The sequence below is a fragment of the Papaver somniferum genome, chromosome 8, assembly GCF_003573695.1.
Source record: "Papaver somniferum cultivar HN1 chromosome 8, ASM357369v1, whole genome shotgun sequence".
Taxonomy (NCBI): domain Eukaryota; kingdom Viridiplantae; phylum Streptophyta; class Magnoliopsida; order Ranunculales; family Papaveraceae; genus Papaver; species Papaver somniferum.
In genome coordinates, this window is record NC_039365.1 from 146,344,082 (window position 1) to 146,363,397 (window position 19,316).

The 19,316-nt window shown below is 35.6% G+C and overlaps 2 protein-coding genes across 4 annotated transcripts; both read left to right on the forward strand.

The window, feature by feature from the left end:
• Positions 1–293: 293 nt before the first annotated feature.
• Positions 294–4,139, forward strand: LOC113303377 (intracellular protein transport protein USO1-like). Of its 3 annotated transcripts, XM_026552411.1 has the most exons (4): positions 294–573; positions 730–2,011; positions 2,180–3,603; positions 3,712–4,139. In XM_026552411.1, the coding sequence occupies exons 1-4, from the start codon at positions 490–492 to the stop codon at positions 3,856–3,858; spliced, it is 2,937 nt and encodes a 978-aa protein (XP_026408196.1). In that variant the 5' UTR covers positions 294–489; the 3' UTR covers positions 3,859–4,139. The 3 variants fall into 3 exon arrangements, with proteins under 3 accessions (XP_026408196.1, XP_026408195.1, XP_026408194.1); XM_026552410.1 differs by having other exon boundaries at positions 730–3,603; positions 3,707–4,139; XM_026552409.1 differs by having other exon boundaries at positions 730–3,603.
• A 2,534-nt stretch (positions 4,140–6,673) lies between these two features.
• LOC113303379 (thioredoxin X, chloroplastic) lies at positions 6,674–8,775 on the forward strand. The gene is made up of 2 exons (XM_026552412.1): positions 6,674–7,200; positions 8,339–8,775. Exons 1-2 carry the CDS (start codon positions 6,841–6,843, stop codon positions 8,543–8,545), a joined length of 567 nt encoding a protein of 188 aa, XP_026408197.1. The 5' UTR covers positions 6,674–6,840; the 3' UTR covers positions 8,546–8,775.
• The last annotated feature ends 10,541 nt before the right edge of the window (positions 8,776–19,316 follow it).

Consider the following 19,316-nt stretch of genomic DNA (forward strand, 5'->3'; position numbering starts at 1 on the left):
GCCCGTTAACAAGCGTACTTTAAATTTACGCCCAGCAACAAGTGTACTTTAAATTTACGCCCGACTATATTAGAATTTGGGATTTGGTCGCGACCATATTTGGTCTGGAATTTGATCTTTGGTTGGGATTTGATCTTTACTCCGTCCCACTGTGTTACGATCTCATCCCAAATTTTTGGTTATACTCGCCCACCGTGGATGCTCTTAAGGATTATTTTCAAAATCTTGAAAATAAAAAGATTCTATTAAAAGAGGGTTGTTAATCAATCAAATTCCTAGACCGTTTATGCTATTCCGCCCATATGTCTTGCAGAATGTGCTCATTAATGTATATCCAAGACCCAATTCTCACCTTCCTCTTGTAGAATACCAACCATCCATCAGTACTTAAACGGATTTCACTCGTTATTTCATTTTTACAATTCATCTTTTGAAAGGTTTTGATTAATTCCATAAAAAAACCAAAATCTTGATAAACCCTAGGTTTTGATGGCCTCTAACGAGGAAGCCAGTGTGGATCAACAGAAGAAGAAGCGGATTATTATTGACCTGGAAGAAAGTAACCCTTTCGAGGTTTGTATTTTCATCTCCATTTTCAGTCAATTTTCATATCATTTCATCAGTTATTCAATTTTAATTTCTAAGTTTTTTTTTTTTTGTTTTTTTTTTCCAATTTCTAAGGGTTTCTAAAGTATTTTTTCCTTTCAATTTCTGTGTTTGTTTGTGTAGAATGTTGATAAGCAAAATAGTTTCACCAATAAACAAGTGATCACTATATTAGATGATGAGGATGAGGATGATCAAGAAGTTGAGTATCTAAAGAATTCGAAGTTGAAACTGGAAAACGAAATTGAAAACTTGAGGTTGAAACTGGCAAGTGAAATTGAAATACTTAACAAAGAAAAATCTGCAGTAGAAAATGATGTCGGTTTACTTAACAAAGACAGAACAAGACTAGGAAATGATGTTGGGTTACTCAATCAGAAGAGGATTGAACTGGAAACTGGTTTTGGATTGCTCAAAGAGGAGAATAATAAACTGTCTAGTAGTAATGAATCTCTGAAGACAAAGAAGATTTTGCTCGGAAATGATATCAAACTACTCGAACAAGAAAAGGCTAAATTGGAAAGGGATATTGAATCTCTTGACATTGACAAGACTGCCTTGGAGAATGACTTTGAATCATTTAACGAGGAGAAGATAAAATTGGGGACTGATACTGAGTTACTCAACAAGGCGAAGACTCAACTTGTATGTGACGTCGAATCGCTTAACAGCAAGAAGACTGTTCTGGAGAGCGACATTGAATCACTGTACAAGGAGAAGACTAGATTGGGGACTGATACTGAGATACTCAACAAGGAGAAGACTCAACTGGGATATGATATCCAATCATGTAACAGTGAGAAGACTGTTCTGGAGAGCGACATTGAATCACTTTACAAGGAGAAGACTAGATTGGGGACTGATACTGAGATACTCAATAAGGAGAAGACTCAACTTGGATGTGATATCGAGTCATTTAACAGCGAGAAGACCGTTCTGGAGGGCGACATTGAATCACTTCACAAGGAGAAGATAAAGTTGGTAACTGATACTGAGTTACTTAGCGAGGAGAAGACTCAACTTGGATCTGATATTGAATCATTTAAAAGTGAGAAGACTGTCCTGGAGAGTGACATTGAGTCACTTTACAAGGAGAAGACTAGGTTGGGGACTGATACCGAGATACTCAACAAGGTGAAGACTCAACTTGGATGTGATATTGAATCATTTAACAGTGGGAAGATGGTTCTGGAGAGCGACATTGAATCACTTCACGAGGAGAAGACTAAGTTGGTAACTGATACTAAGTTACTCGGCGAGGAGAAGACTCAACTTGGATGTGATATTGCATCATTTAAAAGTGAGAAGACTATCCTGGAGAGTGACATTGAGTCACTTTACAAGGAGAAGAGTAAGTTGGGAACTGATAGTGAGTTACTCAACAAGGAGAAGACTCAACTTGTATGTGACATTGAATTATTTCAGAGTGAGAAGTCTGAAGTGGTTAGTGATATTTGTTCACTCAATAAGAGGAAGAGTGTCCTGGAAACTGATATTGAATTGGATAGAAAGGAAAAGAGTAAATTGGGAAGGGAACTCGAGTTATGCAGCAAAGAGAAAAAAAAGCTGCAAAGTGATTTGGAATCACTTAAGAAAGAAATGTCTATGGTTGGAAGTGATGTTGAATCACTTATAAAAGATAAATCTAAGCTGGGAAATGATGTCGGCTTACTCGATAAAGAAAAGTCTGAGCTACAAAAAGTGATTGAGTTATTCTGCAACGAGAAACAAAAGCTGCAAAGTAATTTGGAATCACTTAAGAAAGAAATGTCTAAGGTTGGAAGTGATGTTGAATCACTTAACAAAGAGAAATCTCAGCTAAGAAGTGATATCTGCTTACTCGATAAAGAAAAGTCTGAACTCCAAAACAGGATTGGGTTATTCTGCATGGAGAAAGAAAATCTGCAAAGTAATTTGGGATCACTTAAGAAAGAAATGTCTAAGGTTGAAAGTGATGTTGAATCACTTAACAAAGAGAAATCTCAGCTAGGAAGTGATATCGGCTTACTCGATAAAGAAAAGTCTGAACTCCAAAACAGGATTGGGTTATTCTGCAAGGAAAAAGAAAAGCTAGAAAGTAATTTGGAATCACTTAAGAAAGAAATGTCTACTGTTGGAAGTCATGTTGAATCACTTAACAAAGAGAAATCTCAGCTAGGAGGTGATATCGGCTTACTCGATAAAGAAAAGTCTGAACTCCAAAACAGGATTGGGTTATTCTGCAAGGAGAAAGAAAAGCTGGAAAGTAAGTTGGAATCACTTAAGAAAGAAATGTCTACGGTTGGAAGTAATGTTGAATCACTTAACAAAGAGAAATCTCAGCTAGTAAGTGATATCGGCCTACTCGATAAAGAAAAGTCTGAACTGCAAAGCGGGATCGAGTTTCTTAACAAAGAGACTACTACACTGCGAAATGGGGTTGCATTGCTCAGTGAAGAGACGACTGCACTGCAAAATGGGATTGAGTTTCCCAATGAAGAGAAGACTAAACTGCAAAGTGAGATTGAGTTTCTTAATGAAGAGACGGCTAAACTGCAAAGTGGGATCGGGTTTCTAAACAAAGAGAAGACCATTCTTGGGCAGGATAATGGATTACTCAATAACGAGAAGACAAAGATAGGAAGTGAAATAGAATTGCTGAACAAAGAGAAGGCTATAACGGCAAGGGACGCTGAGTTGCTTAACAAAGAGAAGCTAATGTTTTCAAGTGTGAAGACTGAATTGCAAACTGACGTTGAGATGCTTAACAAGGAGAAACTGAAATTGCAAAGTGATTTTGAACTTCTTAACAATGACAAGGATAGATTGCAAACTGATGTTGAATTTCTCAAAGAAGAGAAAGATGCACTGCATCAATTTCTCAGTGAAGAGAAGGCTGAATTTGTTCGTTCTGCGATATGTGAAGTTAATGAATCTATTTATAAACGAGAGAAGAAATTAGCTAAAAGTGAAAAATTGGTTGCAGAGCTTCGAGAGGCTCAACAAGAACTTATCAAGGTATGCACGTGTAGAGGTCTTTTTTTCCCCAACATTTTGATTGACCTACTTATAAGATTGTTGCTTTATCTATTTCTTATTGATGTAAAATGTATGCCATTAGTGCAGCAAATGGAGTCAGAAAAAGTAACCAGAAATACGGTTATTGGAGTAAAGAGAAAGAGAGGACTCAGAGAGTTATGGAATTTTAGAGAGAAGAAGAGAGCCACGCTGAAAGAAGTGATTAGTCTTCGATTGAACCTTACAGATAAGTAAAAGAGGCTAAGGATTTTCAGCTGAATAGTAGGAATGTGGTAATGTCTATTTTTTGAGGTTTTCTGGGTACACAGCAGGAGGATGCAAACATAATATAATAATGTAAATGTGTGTGAAAGAATTAGGTAATGAGATAAAGCTAGATGTGGAGGAATAGAATAGAGCTGCTAACAATCTGCTCATGATGTGAAGCTGAATTTTGGAACTTGTAAATGTTTTGAATTTGAAATGTTAAACTGCTGGCTGAATTGGCCTTTCTCAGAAAATTATTCTTCTTGTCCTGTGTTGGGGTGTGCTTATTCAGTTGTTAGTTGTTACCTTTAACAAATCGTACATCTATTTTGCTTCTGTTTTATTATCTAGAATGCTTGTGTCTGTTTATTTTCTTCAAATTTGTGCACATGACTTGGAAACCATCTGCTAGTTTGTTACAATGCTCTGATTATACACCTCGAATCAGAATTTCTTTTACATCAGATTAAGAGAGTCAGCAACCAAATCATGCAGAAGTTACATTCATTGAAGAAGGGCAAAAGTAAAATTGACTCCTGCTTGGATCCCTTTCACTATTACCAGGTATGCATTATTTGAATGCTTAAGCATGCTCAATTTTTCATGAGTGACTCCTTTTCTTTTTATCTTGAATGCATTTCGTTTCTTACTTTGATCCATTGTCAAATAAACCTTACTCCAGCAATGGTGACGGTTAGCTAATAAATTTTTTCCAGATGTGCAAAAGCTGATATATATGAAATAAATGGAAAACAGAACTTTTGTTTTGTGAAACAAAACAAACTCAATTCTTTCAGTAGAATTCTGAAAGTAAGTTGCAAGTTGTGAACATTTTATCTGTTGTTTAAGTTTCAGTACATTTTCCCCTCTCATGGGTAGAGGTAATTCACTATCAAACACCATGAGGTTGTTTAAGAGAGATCACTATCCAGGATTGCCAGACCTGTAGTTTGTACTGGCAGATTAATCTACGCAACCACAGTTGTGGAACTCTTGTTGCTTTCAATACTTAAAGATAACAGTGCTCAACCAGGACGTTTTGGTAAACATGTTTTCTGCACCCTCTCTAATAAATAAGTAACATGTTTTTTCTGAACTTGTGGGGTAATGGTGCACTTACATGTTTAACAACTTTTGGGATGATCTCTGTCTTGATGTACGAGTTAGAGAATCGCGGAAATCTTTGTATTTTGTTATTATACTAAAATCACTTTCTTGCATGATATTTTTGCTTATGACAAGATTTCAGTTTTTCAAATTAGTGAGATTCTATTGGAGATCGAAGAAGGGAAACAAGGTACATGACACCATGAAAGCGGTAGAACTCTTGAAACGGGTTGTGACCAGAATTAATTTTGTAACAGAGACGTAGTTTGGTATCTGTAGATTCACCGAGTAACCTCTATTTACTGTTTTTTTTTTTTTTTTGCTGTTTGTTGTATGTTTTGCTTTTAGTGTTACTGATGATCTCTATTCAGGAAAAAGGAAAAGGAAAACTTATTTGCTTGCGCATGATAATATTTCATCTGTTTGTCCGTAGGTCTGTCAATTTTCTAGCTTCTGCTTCGTTCAATCTGTTAAAAATCATAACAGGACCTGATCTTTTGCCTTGTCGCTGCATCTGTAGTTTCTGTTTTAGTACCCATATACTGGTGCAAATCCTACTCTGTTCAATGTTTTAGTTCAGCACATTTGTTTTACGTTCTGCTGTTCTGCTACTATATTTTCTGTTCATCTCAACAAGCAATGCTTGCTCTTATGAACTTGAGATTCATAGCAGCTGATTCTTTTCAGAAGATTATGATCCTCATCATAGTTATTTGAGCTGGATTCAGTTTACATTTCTATTTTTTATTGTATTTTTCTTCTTTTCTAATTGAGAGCCTAAAAGATCCAGCTTATGATGTTCTTGAGCTACTCAGTTCGTGGCTCGTCGAAATACCACACTTAGATTTTTATCGTATGAACTGTCACTGAACTGCAGGGAATTGGAGGGAGTACAAACTCCCGGAGTTTAATTGAGATTTGGAGAATGGGATAATTTTATTCGAAACAGTTCGGTGATGCATTAAAAGACATTTGTAGCTCATCTTCAACGGACGGATGAAGTTTTAATCAGTCTGTCCTGCTTTGCAGCTTTTGGGAGCAAATGCTCAAAGAGCTTGACATCCTTTTAAATTACTTTGAGTGATGGGAGACATCAGGTTATATATCTGTCTCTCACTCTCCACTGCTACTAACTTCTCAGTTGACTCACAGAATTAGTTTAAGCACCCGTTCAGCGTTCCGCGGAAATGATCATGTGTGTTTGTTGGCTGCAGGGAATGATAGAGGAAGAGGATAATTGTTGAAGGCATAAAGAACGAATGGGGTCTGAAACATATTTCTCAGTTGTTGATGCACTTGTGGAAATCAATGAGGACAGATAGTTTCAGGGCATCCATCCATCTAATGAGCAATATTTTATCAGCCAAGAGCACTTTACCCATTTTCTCCTCCCCTCTCTCAAATTCTTTCAAAACCCTACTTTTCATTTCCTTTGTTCTTATTTCATCCAACATTCAAACCCTCTCCTCCTCCCCTCTGAACCCAAATCCCCCACCCATTTTGTTCTACAGTCAAAATGGTGCTGCACAAATCTTAAATGGGTTTAGCCAGTGTTGTATTTTAAGGATTTTTTTAAACTCAAATCCAAATTAAACGATTGGCACGTGGTTAGCATCGGAGTCATAAGTAAGTGTACAGCCTATACGTCTGAGTGTACAGTAACCACCGATATTCGCTGATGATAAAACTAACATCAACTGTACTCTCACTACAAGCGAAAGCCACAAATAACCAATTTCCCATTTCTTTCTTTCCCTAACGAAAATCTTGAAGAGATAATTTCAATTTTTTTCATTTCTCTTTTATCAAAACCGAAACCCTAATTTTGAACCCTTTCATTCTCTCTTCGTAGGGAGTTTGATAATGGTGACGATCATTTCAAATCCAACAACCTCATTTCAACTATTAATCCCTTCTTCTTCTGCTGCTGCTTCACCTGTTTGTAAAAGAATCACTTCTAAATTCAATGTACAGAAGAAAACCAATTGCTTGATTAATTTATCTTCTTATTCTAAGAAGAGGGTTTTGTTTCAATCTCAGAGTCAACCCAAATTAGGGATTCGATTCAGAAGAAGTGTAGTGAGTTGTGGAGTAACTGAGATTGATCAGACTCAGTTTAGTGAGATTGTTTTGAAGTCTGAAATTCCTGTACTTGTTGAGTTTGTTGCTGATTGGTGTGGACCATGTCGGTTGATGAGTACTGTCATTAACAGCGCTTCTGAGGTATACCCATCTCTCTCTTGTTGAATTCCTTCGGGGTTTCTGTCGAATTATCTTCTTTTTTTCTGGATTATAATTGATTGTTGCAGTTTTACTATGAATTGATTGAACAACCTTGCATAAAACTTTTGAAAGAAAACTATAGAAGAAAAAGTAACTTCTATTTATTGCAACTTATTTGGTGGAAAGATATCCATGTATGTTTTTTTTCAATAGGATTTGTGCTAGAAATGAACTAGTCACTTTAATGGGAGGCTTGGGAAGAAGTTCAATATTATTGAGCCTAACTACCGGCTCTCTTAGCAACGGAGTGACTGCTCTTTTGGGATGGCAAAAGGAACAATTCCCTTACCTCAGCTTGGTTGCACTCTAATGTGCACGTTTAACTGGTGGATCCAATGCTAGTAACTTGTGTGGGATGTCTTAATGGAAATTTAAGTACGTCACTCCTATGCCAACCAACTTTGTAGCTGTTTTGCTCTTCATAATAAATCATGAAATACATCACTCAAGGGTTATGTAGTTATTGTAAATCACTGTATCATAGTCCCCCAACTATTGAGAAAAGGCTACGTCAAATTGTTGAACTACCCCTTACTGCAAAATCACCATTCTTTTGCCTCTCAATCCAAAATACAAGTAGCAATATCTCTGTAGACGAAATGAAGGCATGTCGTGTAATGCAAATTCTTTCGGGAGCTTAATTTTATAAGGAGATCAAGAACCAGCCTGCCATGCTTAATTCATTGATCACTCAAGAAAGGCTCGTAATAAATATAGACGACATATCCCCATATTTTTTACAAATTGACACGTAATAGGAGAGTGGAAAAGTTTGTCCTGGAATTAGGGAGGACCATTAAATTCTGTTGAGTTTTCAGGCAATTGTTGGTTCCTTAAATCGACCGAATCCTCTGTTATTATTGTTTTTGCGTAAGTCTACTACGTTTTGCTATGTTTCTTGCCCATCCTTTTTGCTTTAACTACCATATCCTTCTTTCATTTGAATCCTGATCTAGTTTGTATTATGTCATGGAACTTGTTACTGATGGATGATATTAGCCATATATAAGCTGCATAACTTCTTGGTAGCTTTTCTGATTTCCATACTCCTGCAATGGGATATGTTTCGACTTTGCAGGAATACGAAGACAGATTAAAGATCGTGAAGATTAACCATGATTCGAACCCTCAGCTGATTGGAGACTACAAAGTTTATGGCTTACCGGCTTTTATTATCTTCAAAAATGGGAAGGAAGTTCCAGAAAGCCGAAGAGAAGGTGCAATGTCAAAAGCAAAGCTTAAAGATTACATAGATGCATTTTTAGAGTCTGTAGCGGTCATTTAAGTTTCTGTAAAATATTTGAAGTGGGCTTGAAATATGGCCCGAAGTTGTTTTTACTATCTTCTCTTCTTGCTAATCGTCAAGCCATCTTTGCAATGAAAAGTGTACTTGTATATTAAATTTCTTTGTCTTGAGCTGTCCATATTGTAATAGTATTGTATTGCAGTCGAACCAGAGGTAAACCCTATGCAATAAGCATTTTTGAGGCTGCTTTAAGTATCAAGTATTTGTTGCTAATGTTTAATTTCAGATATGATGTGAGCTCAAAATTGCAAAAAAACAGAATGAACAACTTACAGATCCGACCTAAACATAAATAACTACAGGTGTTTGTAAGCCAATGTTCTCTCAACCATAAAAAACTAAGAAAATAAGAAAGAGGAGAGAATAGAGGTTTGAGGGGTGTTCATCTGCTCCCCATCAGTGATCTCTTCTTACCGAGGATAAGAAAGAAAGTCCGTAACCTCTTCCACAAGTACCTTCAACTCTTCGGAAAACTGATGAGGTTCAAATTCCATCTCCCCCACTTGCATTTTCGCCAAGAAATCAGCCGGTCTGTTCAACTTCTTACTAACACGGGTTGCCATTCTGTGACGATCCAGAGCCGTCTTATGGACTAGGCCAGCTAGGTGGGATATAGTGTCTGCCATCATACTTGTTGATAGTCATACTTTTTTTAGCTGTTATTGAAAGCCGTTTATTTTGTATCTAGTGCGTACTACTTTCCAATTTCATTTAGTCATTATTTTTAATTTTGTACACTTTTATATAGGGGTATTAGAATGCATCACATTTAACAATTCTCTTTAAACTAATTTAAGGATCTCCTTCTCGATAAGTCCATTTAAAAAAATATGATGAATACCATTGGCGGAAGATCATCTTTTAACAAAGTCCCACTATCTTTTAAAACATATTATATTAATTTAAATTAAAAGGAAATAACGCGTGGGTATGTTACCCTCACATCCATGAAGTCATCAATTACATACTGCCTTAAAAAGCGTGTACGTATTTATTTATATATATATATATTCCCTAAAGGTGGTTTCAAAAAAATCCCAAGATGACTTTGCATGATTTGCTAGTGCATCCGCCCCCTAGTTGGCCTCTCTATAGATGTAGTGCATTGTATGATGCTGAATGGATTGCAATAGTTCTTTCATTTTGATCATATACCGCAAACACCATTGTGTCTTGATCCTTTTTGGTGATGAAATTGACTAGGTCTTGTGAGTCAGATTTTTGTCTATTGTATGTTGTTCTTCTAACCACCATAAACATGCTCCATGTATCGCCACTAAAACAGTGGTGATTCCCAGAGGTTGTGACATCGTTACGATCATGGTAGCTAAGCAATTCATGTAGAAAATTTTCATTATTAGTTTGATGTTACAATTAATAGAAAAAAAGTATATAAACAAAAGTTATCAAAATTAGAAAAGACCAACACATCTAGTATCAATTATTTGAAATCAAGTCTCTTTCTCGCAACTGAACAAAGTTTACCGAACTTGGTCATCCATTTAAATCAAAAATACTTTGTGATGCGTATCAAAGCAATTAAGAGGAACAAGAAAAATGCAGTTTTTGTGTTTATCTGATTTATTTTCATAGACAGAGATAAACTTTATGCTATTGGTGAGTTTTTAGTAAATGAGTGATCAATCCATCAAGAATTGGATGAATCGGTTATTTTAATTGAGATTGAGATTTATGACTTGTTTTTGAATAAGGTACCACCGTAGGAAAAACTCGGGGGTTACACCAGAAAAATGCACGTCCATTTGCCTTTGCAAGCATGCTTCGCAAGCATGTTACCTTAAGTGTATTTCCATACTTAGCTTCTCATCTTTCCTGCGTTAAAGGATGGTGTTGATCATCTTGGTATGCATCACCGACTTCCGAGTACCGTCCAGGCAAAATGTATGCTTGGACTTACGCATAGACCATTGCAAGCTTATTTTCGCTTTCTTACTTCGCTTTAGCATTGAGCAGAAAGCAGCACTGGTCTTGCTCGATCCAAGGGTGTATCGGTCAGGTTCATGAGCATCCGAGGAATGTTACTACCCCCATCAAGCATGGCAACAATCATATATTTCATTGCAATACCGAGCCAGATGATACGAGTTACCAAAATATCACAACCATATCTCCAATTAGATGATATGATCGACAAAATGCTGGACCACTGATGGGATATCGTAGGCTCAACAAATTAATAAATATATTTCCCACTAATTAACTGGTAATATAGCGGTAGTAAGAGATCGTTCCCACAGAGAGCTGTGTAATTGATAGGTTATTTGATCAGCAAGGTAAAGTAAATAACAAAAGGGGGTTTTGGTTTTAAAATATAATTAAAAAGACAATAAGAAAAGAAAGATTATTAAGGAATCCTTCCCCGTTACCAAGCGTTAACAGGATTAGAATACTTATCTATCGTTCGTAAGAACCATTCATCACCAACCGTGGAATAACAACTAGATCAGTATTACACCCAAAAATCCTTCTACCACTGGATACGGAAGTTCTCGACTACCAGATTATATCCAACGAACCACCAAGTAGTAGATCACTCAAGGTGTAATCCAATCGAACGCTTAAGCTTTGTGAATTTAGGTTAATCCCAGTAGTTAAAATCTTAGATCAAGGTTTACTTATTGGTGTTGTCTTCACACACGATTGCTCCACAGAATCCCTCTGTAAGGTCTCGCGATTTCTACTTGTGTATAGAGTTAATCGACGATTACTTATCTCATAACTTCTACCAGCGATAGAACAATCAATAGATCAATCTAGCGTGCACTCCAAATCAATCTAAGAATCACTCATAAATCCTAGATATGGTAAAGACAAACGATGATGATAAAAACTCTCAATAGATTTGTATTATTAATAAAGCTTCACGCTTAGAACATTGAATTCATCCTTAATCAACAAAGGTTTAGTTTCTCATGATTACACAATTACCCGGTTTCCCCCTAAAGGAGTAAACCCTAAAATATTAATGAAGAACAAAAGTATAATATGAGATGATCGATGATATTATATTACATAACCTAATACTTTTTTATAGGTTTACATTGCTTGGACTTCAAGTATTTATTTCGGTTCAAGAACCCGACCTGAAAATACGAAATAACGACTCCGAACGTGACCTTAGGACTTCCAAGGTATGAATACACTTTTCCTACTTGCTAAGTACGCGTACCTAGTTTGCAAACTTCAAATTCCAGCAGAAATTTTCGGAATTAAGTATGCGTACCCGGTGTGCGAACCTGGTATGCGAACCTTACTGTCTTCGGTATTCGATAAAAACTGTTTTGGCCACAACTTCTTCATCCGAACTCGGAATGACCTCATTATTTTTATATTTAAATTATATTCAAGATGATAATGATAAATCCTTAATTTTAATGAGTTAATACCGGTCTTTGGCCCTTCTCTTGATTTTGAGCGTTTTGCTCCTTTTCGTCGCACTTCTTCCACTACTCTTGGACTTGGGCACTTGGATACTTGGAATACTTATATTTTTATCTCTTTTCAGAAATTTTTAGCTCCTTTTTGGATGATGCACCTAATAGAGGCAAATAATAAAAAACGAGAGTAATAATACGAAAATATACAAGAATAATAGCTAAAACAAGTATGGAATGGACACTAAAATCATATGAATTATGCACTTATCAAATTCCCCCACACTTAGCTTTTTATATTCCTCGAGCAAACTAAATAAAACTAATCCTAAATAAAACAACTCCATGTCGTGAGGATACATTTACTCTTAGCATGAATAACAAGCCTTTAAACCCCTAGGTGTCCCTAGTGGACGAGTTATAGTCTCGCGAAGGCTTACAAGAGGTATATCCACAAAACCTACTCCAATTTCTCGCCTTGGAAGAACCACTAAGGATAGACACAAAGTAGTATCTAAATAATTATCTTGCATATGTTCTTTAGCTGCAAACATCCCACATACATTCCAATCATAACACATAAGCAATTACTTACGTGTGAAATTCAACCTGATTGCAAAACTCTACTAAGATAGTCATCGTACTTGTTGCAATGTTTGTCACAACACTCGTATACTGAAATCACATGGATAGATAAGAGAATGGAAATAGAAAAGTGAAGTGTACAAATGTTGATTAAAGTGAAAGATGTTACCCACAATACTTGTACGAATGTCGTCAAAGGATTCTTATTTATAGAGCAATAGTTGAGAGAAGCACCCATTTAACTCGAGCACATGATTAAATACTCTAAGCGCATGTTCCTTTTCAGCAAGTACATGATAGTTGCCTTGGATCCTGCGTTCCACGCTTGTTTAGGCGACGGAGATAGGGACAACGTTTCACACATACTTCTTTCCAAGTGTCGAGAACCCCATCAATAGTCTTTTGACTTGCTATATAATGATGCTATGGTTTTTGTTTTCATTGACTATGATTAGTCCGAAATTCCGGACCTATCATTTATTAGTGCTGATAAATGGAGATGAGCCTTATATATACATTTTTTTTTAACTTTGGATCACTCTTTATGAGTGTAAGACAATTTTCTTATGGGGATTTTATATGTTCAATCAATGATTACCTTGCTACAACATCCACGACAGTATCAGGATCCCACCAAATAGCTTTAGAAAACATATAACTGCAAAAATAAAAAGAAAGTGATTCAGTAATGATTAATTGCGAGGATGAATCTTTCAAATGACTACCATAGCTTAGTTTCGCATTCAATTATGAACGCATATATTTAAGGATTTTAGAACGATAGAGTGGAACTCAATCCACAGCCGTAATAACTGTTTTTACCTTAAAAGGTTTAGAGTGTCATCCTAAATAGCTCATAATTAACTCCAAAAGATGAAGTCTCAAGAATGCAAGAAATCAAAGAGTATGATTTTTTTTATACAAGCCAAACATGCTTAACTACTCTCCACACTTAAACTCAACATTGTCCTCAATGTTCAAAACCGAAAATTCTGATTTCTGACATAACATCAAATTAAACTCAAAAACTGTACAAATGGGTATGGAACTAGGAAAAACATCCTAAAAAAAAGTTGTTCTCCTACGTCTTTTATATAAGGTGTCAAAAGGTCACAGTGTTTCGATAAATGGTCTGACATTTATGGCCTATGGACTGACAGACATGCAATCTGAAAAAGTTCTGGAAAAAGGCCGAAACTCAAATATCCAGGCCAATCGGTCTTTTTCCAGAACTATATACGTTACATATCTTGCACTATGGTGGTGCATCCTTAGTTTCTCAACGCCACAACAATGATGTCTAAGCATCAAAAAGCTCTCTCGAGTAGGTAACACGCCATAATGATGCTTTCGCATCATATAGGCTTTACCATTTAAGCTTTGAATCTTACTAGTGCATCCATGCTATATGCACCTTAAACCAACTACCCCTCCCTATATATATATATATCTTACAGAGATTTTTACAACTAAAACTTGGGGACCAATGGACATGCTTGCTTCACTATTCATGGTTGTTTTGCTATGCATCCTGAGTAATGCGCCATAGTGGTGCAAAATACAGTTTTGGCCTGATCACTAACTTGAATGATGCTCCATCATGGTGCAACATTGCTCTCGACCAGTCACCCACTGTGAGTGATGTACCATGATGATGCAAAATTTTCCTCGGGGAGACCCTGATCACTAACTTGAATGATGAAATTATGAAAACCATGTACGGAGGTAATGCTACCTAACTAAAGTTGTGTAGCTGCTCCGCACGCCTCCGTTATTCTTAGGTACGATGACCATGTTGGATATCGACGTGGGATATTTGACTTCTCGTATGAATCCCAGTAGTTAAACAACATTTTCTTGTTTGTATTTATGTTAAAAAAATAAAGGATGCGATGAATTAAGAAATCTGGTAACTTTCTGATGCGGTCTTCATCCTCGGTATTATAACATTGTCTCTTTACTGCTTCCATGGTTTTCTATATTTCATTACCTCGCCGTGCAGAATAGTTCCGAGTTTTCTGATCTCTAACCCTAACTTATCACATACAAGGTATATATAGGATTCCTTTACCGACGTGGATCTACTGACCGTACTCCTACGGTCCTACCTCAGTTAAGTGCTGACGATTGCGAGAACCGTAACCCCTGATGGAACATGCTATTTCACAAGGTTATTTGTATGTATGTTGATAGCTTGGGAAGTGTTGTAAGGCCTACGGTCCATAGATGTGCGTCCCAACTATATACTTGGGGCTTACCTTTCCATGTATATATAAGATATTTGTATCCATTTCACTCTACTACTATGATGAATAAGAAAGATTCAGACTTTTTGTGTTTTGCTTTGATTCCACTACAACAGATAAGACTTATTTTGACCCATGAGAACTTGTAGTTATGAAACTTTAGATATTTGTCATCCAAATAATTATAAATTCGGTACTGCCTTGATCTGGTCTGTGATAAATGTATAAGTGTTTGTTACATTAACTAAGTCTTCTAAACTACTGGTGGTGCATTTTCAGAAAAAAAAACTACCATATTTATCCTTCTCCGTTTGAAGACTTTAATTATAGCTTTGATAAGGACATATTTGTGCTTTATTTCCTACATATAATTTAAAGAACTTTTTACTCTCATCAACTGTGATTTTATAAAACATGTAAAAAATCTGGAACTTGGCAAGGTTTAAAATTTTAGTACTAACAAAACCCTTTGGGTTTAATATAAACTCATCTACTCTAGGATGCTCGCACGGTAATTATGACACCCAAAAGTTCCTCAAAAGTTTCCACTAAACATTGAATACATTTCATCCTTAGAACATTGAATTAAAAAGGCCAAAATTCTTATGTTAACTCAATCATACCTTACGGTTACATCAAGGTATGAAAAAACAAATGGTGTAACGTACTCAAACGAAGAAATTAGGAGTTTCATCAATGAACTAGACGTTTTGGGAGAGGATTATGACTTCGATGACGAGGTTGTTGAAGAGATGGAGATTGAGAATGAAACCAAATTGATTGAAGTCGTGGAAGACCCAATTGAGCTAGATAATAATAGTTCGATAGAGGACCACGATAGAGGACCACGATATACTTGAGGTAAATAATCCACTTGAGATAATTGATGAGGATCCGGTACAAGGTTTGTCTAATCCTTTGCTTAATTATATATCTATTGGTCCTTTCCATCCGATCGAAGTAGCTTCTCAAAGAGTTGTTAACCCAACTTTTAAGAAAAATACCACACTTAGGATTGGAGTTGTGTGCTTCCAAAGTTTTAACGGATTATTTTGCTTCTAAGTATCCACCACTTGATGTGTTTGATTCGAGTATTGTGCAGGTTCATCAAGCTGAGGAACCTTTTGAAGTTCCCGAATTCTATGTTCTTTATCCACTTTCGAGTGTAGAAAGGACTAAGTGTGGGAGAAACTTCAATAAAGTGATAGCTTCAATATCTATATTTTGTGCTAATGTTTTTGTGAATTTAAGATTGTTGTCTGGAAGGATTACCAAAATTTTAGATTATTGGTGTACGGACGATAACAATAACATCGGGCTGACGACGTTAAACCAAGCGCTTAATGGGAGGCAACCCATCAGTTTTGTATCTCTATCCCTTTTGTTTTTAGTTTTTTTAGTTTTTCATATCATATCTTGCATTCCCATCTTAAATTTTACGAAGTCCTACATCCATAGTGAAAGTTTTGATGAAACTATTCCGTCAGAAAATTCTGAATGCGCACTTGTCACGAAAATAACTCTCAAGACTTCATACGGAGTCCGATTTGAGTGGTTGACCCCAGATTTTAAAGAGGACAGACTCACCTTTCTTTTCCAAAAAGAAAATCTGAATTTGGAGTCTGTTATTAATGGAAAAGATTATGAGATAGCTTCCATGAAAAAAAGAAAAAAAAAACTTTTTCTGTATAAAGAACAAAGAGCTCAATTAAAAGTTATTTTAGAGAATAAAAAAAGAACAAAGAATAAAAGTCTACTTATAATAAATTGCACAAGGAGAGACTTTAGAAACATATAACATCACAATTTAGTAGTACAATCTTCAAAATCTCTTTGAGCAATCCCCATTCAACACCGAATTAAAGTTTTCTTGTAGAAAACTTAAGTATTACATCGTTGCTATTAGAGTGTGCACCTACATGGCATATGTGAAAAATATTTGTGGCTTTATTGGATAGAATGAAAATACTTTACCGTACCCCATTATGCATCGCATTTTCTACATCTTTAGCTTGGTTGTTTTTTAATGAGAACATACTCGGTGAAGAATAATCATAACCATGTATATTAAAGCCCATTGTCGTAATAAATTATAGACCTAATTTCTGAAGCAGCTATTAATATGACAACCTTTGTCTAAAGGAATATAATGATAAGCAAAAAGATCAACCTTCCTCACTGCCTTAAGCAAAAAGAAAGCTTCTCCACTGCCTTCTTCATTGCCTTATCTCTAACAGAGATGGTATGTATGATCGTAACAAATACATGATGATGTGGTAATCTTCCCATATTCATTTAGGGTCGCTTGAACTTCCCCATTATCCTAAAAACCACACACGAATTGTTGGTGCCAAAATCAACATTTTTAATTGGTCATAAATAAAAAATGAACATCGTATAATACAAAATATAAGGGGTTTTTGAGATTGGACGGTCGAATAATATTTTGAGAGACAAACGTTACATCGGATCATCCCAGTCTCATTCCAGCCAAAGACATCCGACGGATATAAGATTTGTAACCTCCTTCAATTATAAATATAAATTGATTAGATTTCCTCATCATTATGATCATAAAGAAATATTAAATGTGACAAAAAAATAAATAAAGACCATCATTTATATCCCTTAGAGTTAAAAACATGTATAGTTAATGTTATTGTTAGTAATAAATTAGCCATCCTTCATAAAGCTATAAAGAAAGAACAACATTAGAATCTTTATCAACATAAGAAAAAATGAAAGAATTTCATTTGGGAACCAGTTAAACACGATATGGTTTAAGAGAGTCTAATGTTGAGCAAGTGTGTAAACTAACCGTACTTCTGAAATAAAAGTGCACAGAGATTAGAGTTGATTACCTTTTTTTGTTCCAGTGTTGATTATTATTTGACAAAATCATATTGATTACCATAGTTGTATTTGTAATCTTGTGCTCCGTACATGTTATTTCCGTAAGAAAACATGACGACTCACAAGAACAAAAGAGAACAAAAATATAAAAACTAAAAACAGGCTAAACAAATAACAAATCAATTAGCGACCGCTCCCCGGTAGAGGCGTCAAAATTTGATAGGCTGTCGTAGACTCAACAAATTAATAAATATATTTCCCACTAATATAGCGGTAGTAAGATATCGTTCCCATAGAGAGCTATGTAATTGATAGGTTATTTGATCAGCAACGTAAAGTAAATAACAAAAGGGGGTTTTGGTTTTAAAATATAATTAAAAAGACAATAAGAAAAGAAAGATTATTAAGGAATCCTTCCCCGTTACCAAGCGTTAACAAGATTAGAATACTTATCTATCGTTCGTAAGAACCATTCATCACCAACCGTGGAATAACAGCAAGATCAGTGTTATCCCCAAAACTCCTTTTATCACTGGATATGGAAGTTCTCGACTACCATATTCTATCCAACGAACCACCAAGTAGTAGATCACTCAAGGTGTAATCCAATCGAACGCCTTAAGCTTTGTGAATTTAGGTTGATCCCAGTAGTTAAACTCTTAGATCAAGGTTTACTTGTTGGTGTTGTCTTCACACACGATTTCTCCACAGAATCCCTTTGTAAGGTCTCGCGATTTCTACTTGTGTAGAGAGTTAATCGACGATTACTTATCTCATAAATTCTACTAGTGATAAAACAATCAATAGATCAATCTAGCGTGCACTCCAAATCAATCTAAGAATCACTCATAAACCCTAGATATGGTAAAGACAAACGATGATGATAAAAACTCTCAATATATTTTTATTATTAATAAAGCTTCATGCTTAGAACATTGGATTCATCCTTAATCAACAAAGGTTTAGTTTCTCATGATATCACAATTACCCGGTTTCCCTCTAAAGGGGTAAACCCTAAAATATTAATGAAGAACAAAAGTATAATATGAGATGATCGATGATATAAGATACATAACCTAATACCTTTTTATAGGTTTACATTGCTTGGCCTTCAAGTATTTAGTTCGTTCAAGAACCCGACCCGAAAATACGAAATAACGACTCCAAACGTGACCTTAGGCCTTCCAAGGTATGAATACACGGGTAACTTACGGTTACATCAATTATAACACGAAATGTATGGCATGTTTCTCTTGATTTGATTCCACTACAACTGATAAGACTTATTTTGACCCATGAGAACTTGTAGTTATGAAAACCTTAGATATTTGTCATCCAAATAATTATAAATTCGGTACTGCCTTGATCTGGTCTGTGATAAATGTATAAGTGTTTGTTAGCATTACCTAATACCGTTTGTTTTTTCAAGTTTGTCAAGGGACATGGAAAACCTAACCGTAAGTTACCCTGGTTTTGTATACGATTGGGAAAATATGAACTCCCAATTGTATATTTTATATGAACTCCCAATATCAATTTGTATATTTGATGACCTGATTTTTTGTCATTTTGTGATCCCTTAAAACCAAAATTTTGGATCCCCTATAATAGGTTTTCATTTTTTTGTTTATTTCTTCCTTGTTTTTTCTGTGTTAGTTGTTGGACGATCTT

Excerpts from the sequence above, each read along its gene's own strand:
- LOC113303379 (XM_026552412.1), top strand. The coding sequence starts at position 6,841 with ATGGTGACGATCATTTCAAATCCAACAACCTCATTTCAACTATTAATC. Across the intron at positions 7,201-8,338 it reads TCATTAACAGCGCTTCTGAG|GAATACGAAGACAGATTAAA; the intron begins GTATACCCATCT and ends TCGACTTTGCAG.
- LOC113303377 (XM_026552409.1), top strand. The coding sequence starts at position 490 with ATGGCCTCTAACGAGGAAGCCAGTGTGGATCAACAGAAGAAGAAGCGG. Across the intron at positions 574-729 it reads AAGAAAGTAACCCTTTCGAG|AATGTTGATAAGCAAAATAG; the intron begins GTTTGTATTTTC and ends TTGTTTGTGTAG. Across the intron at positions 3,604-3,711 it reads CTCAACAAGAACTTATCAAG|CAAATGGAGTCAGAAAAAGT; the intron begins GTATGCACGTGT and ends CCATTAGTGCAG.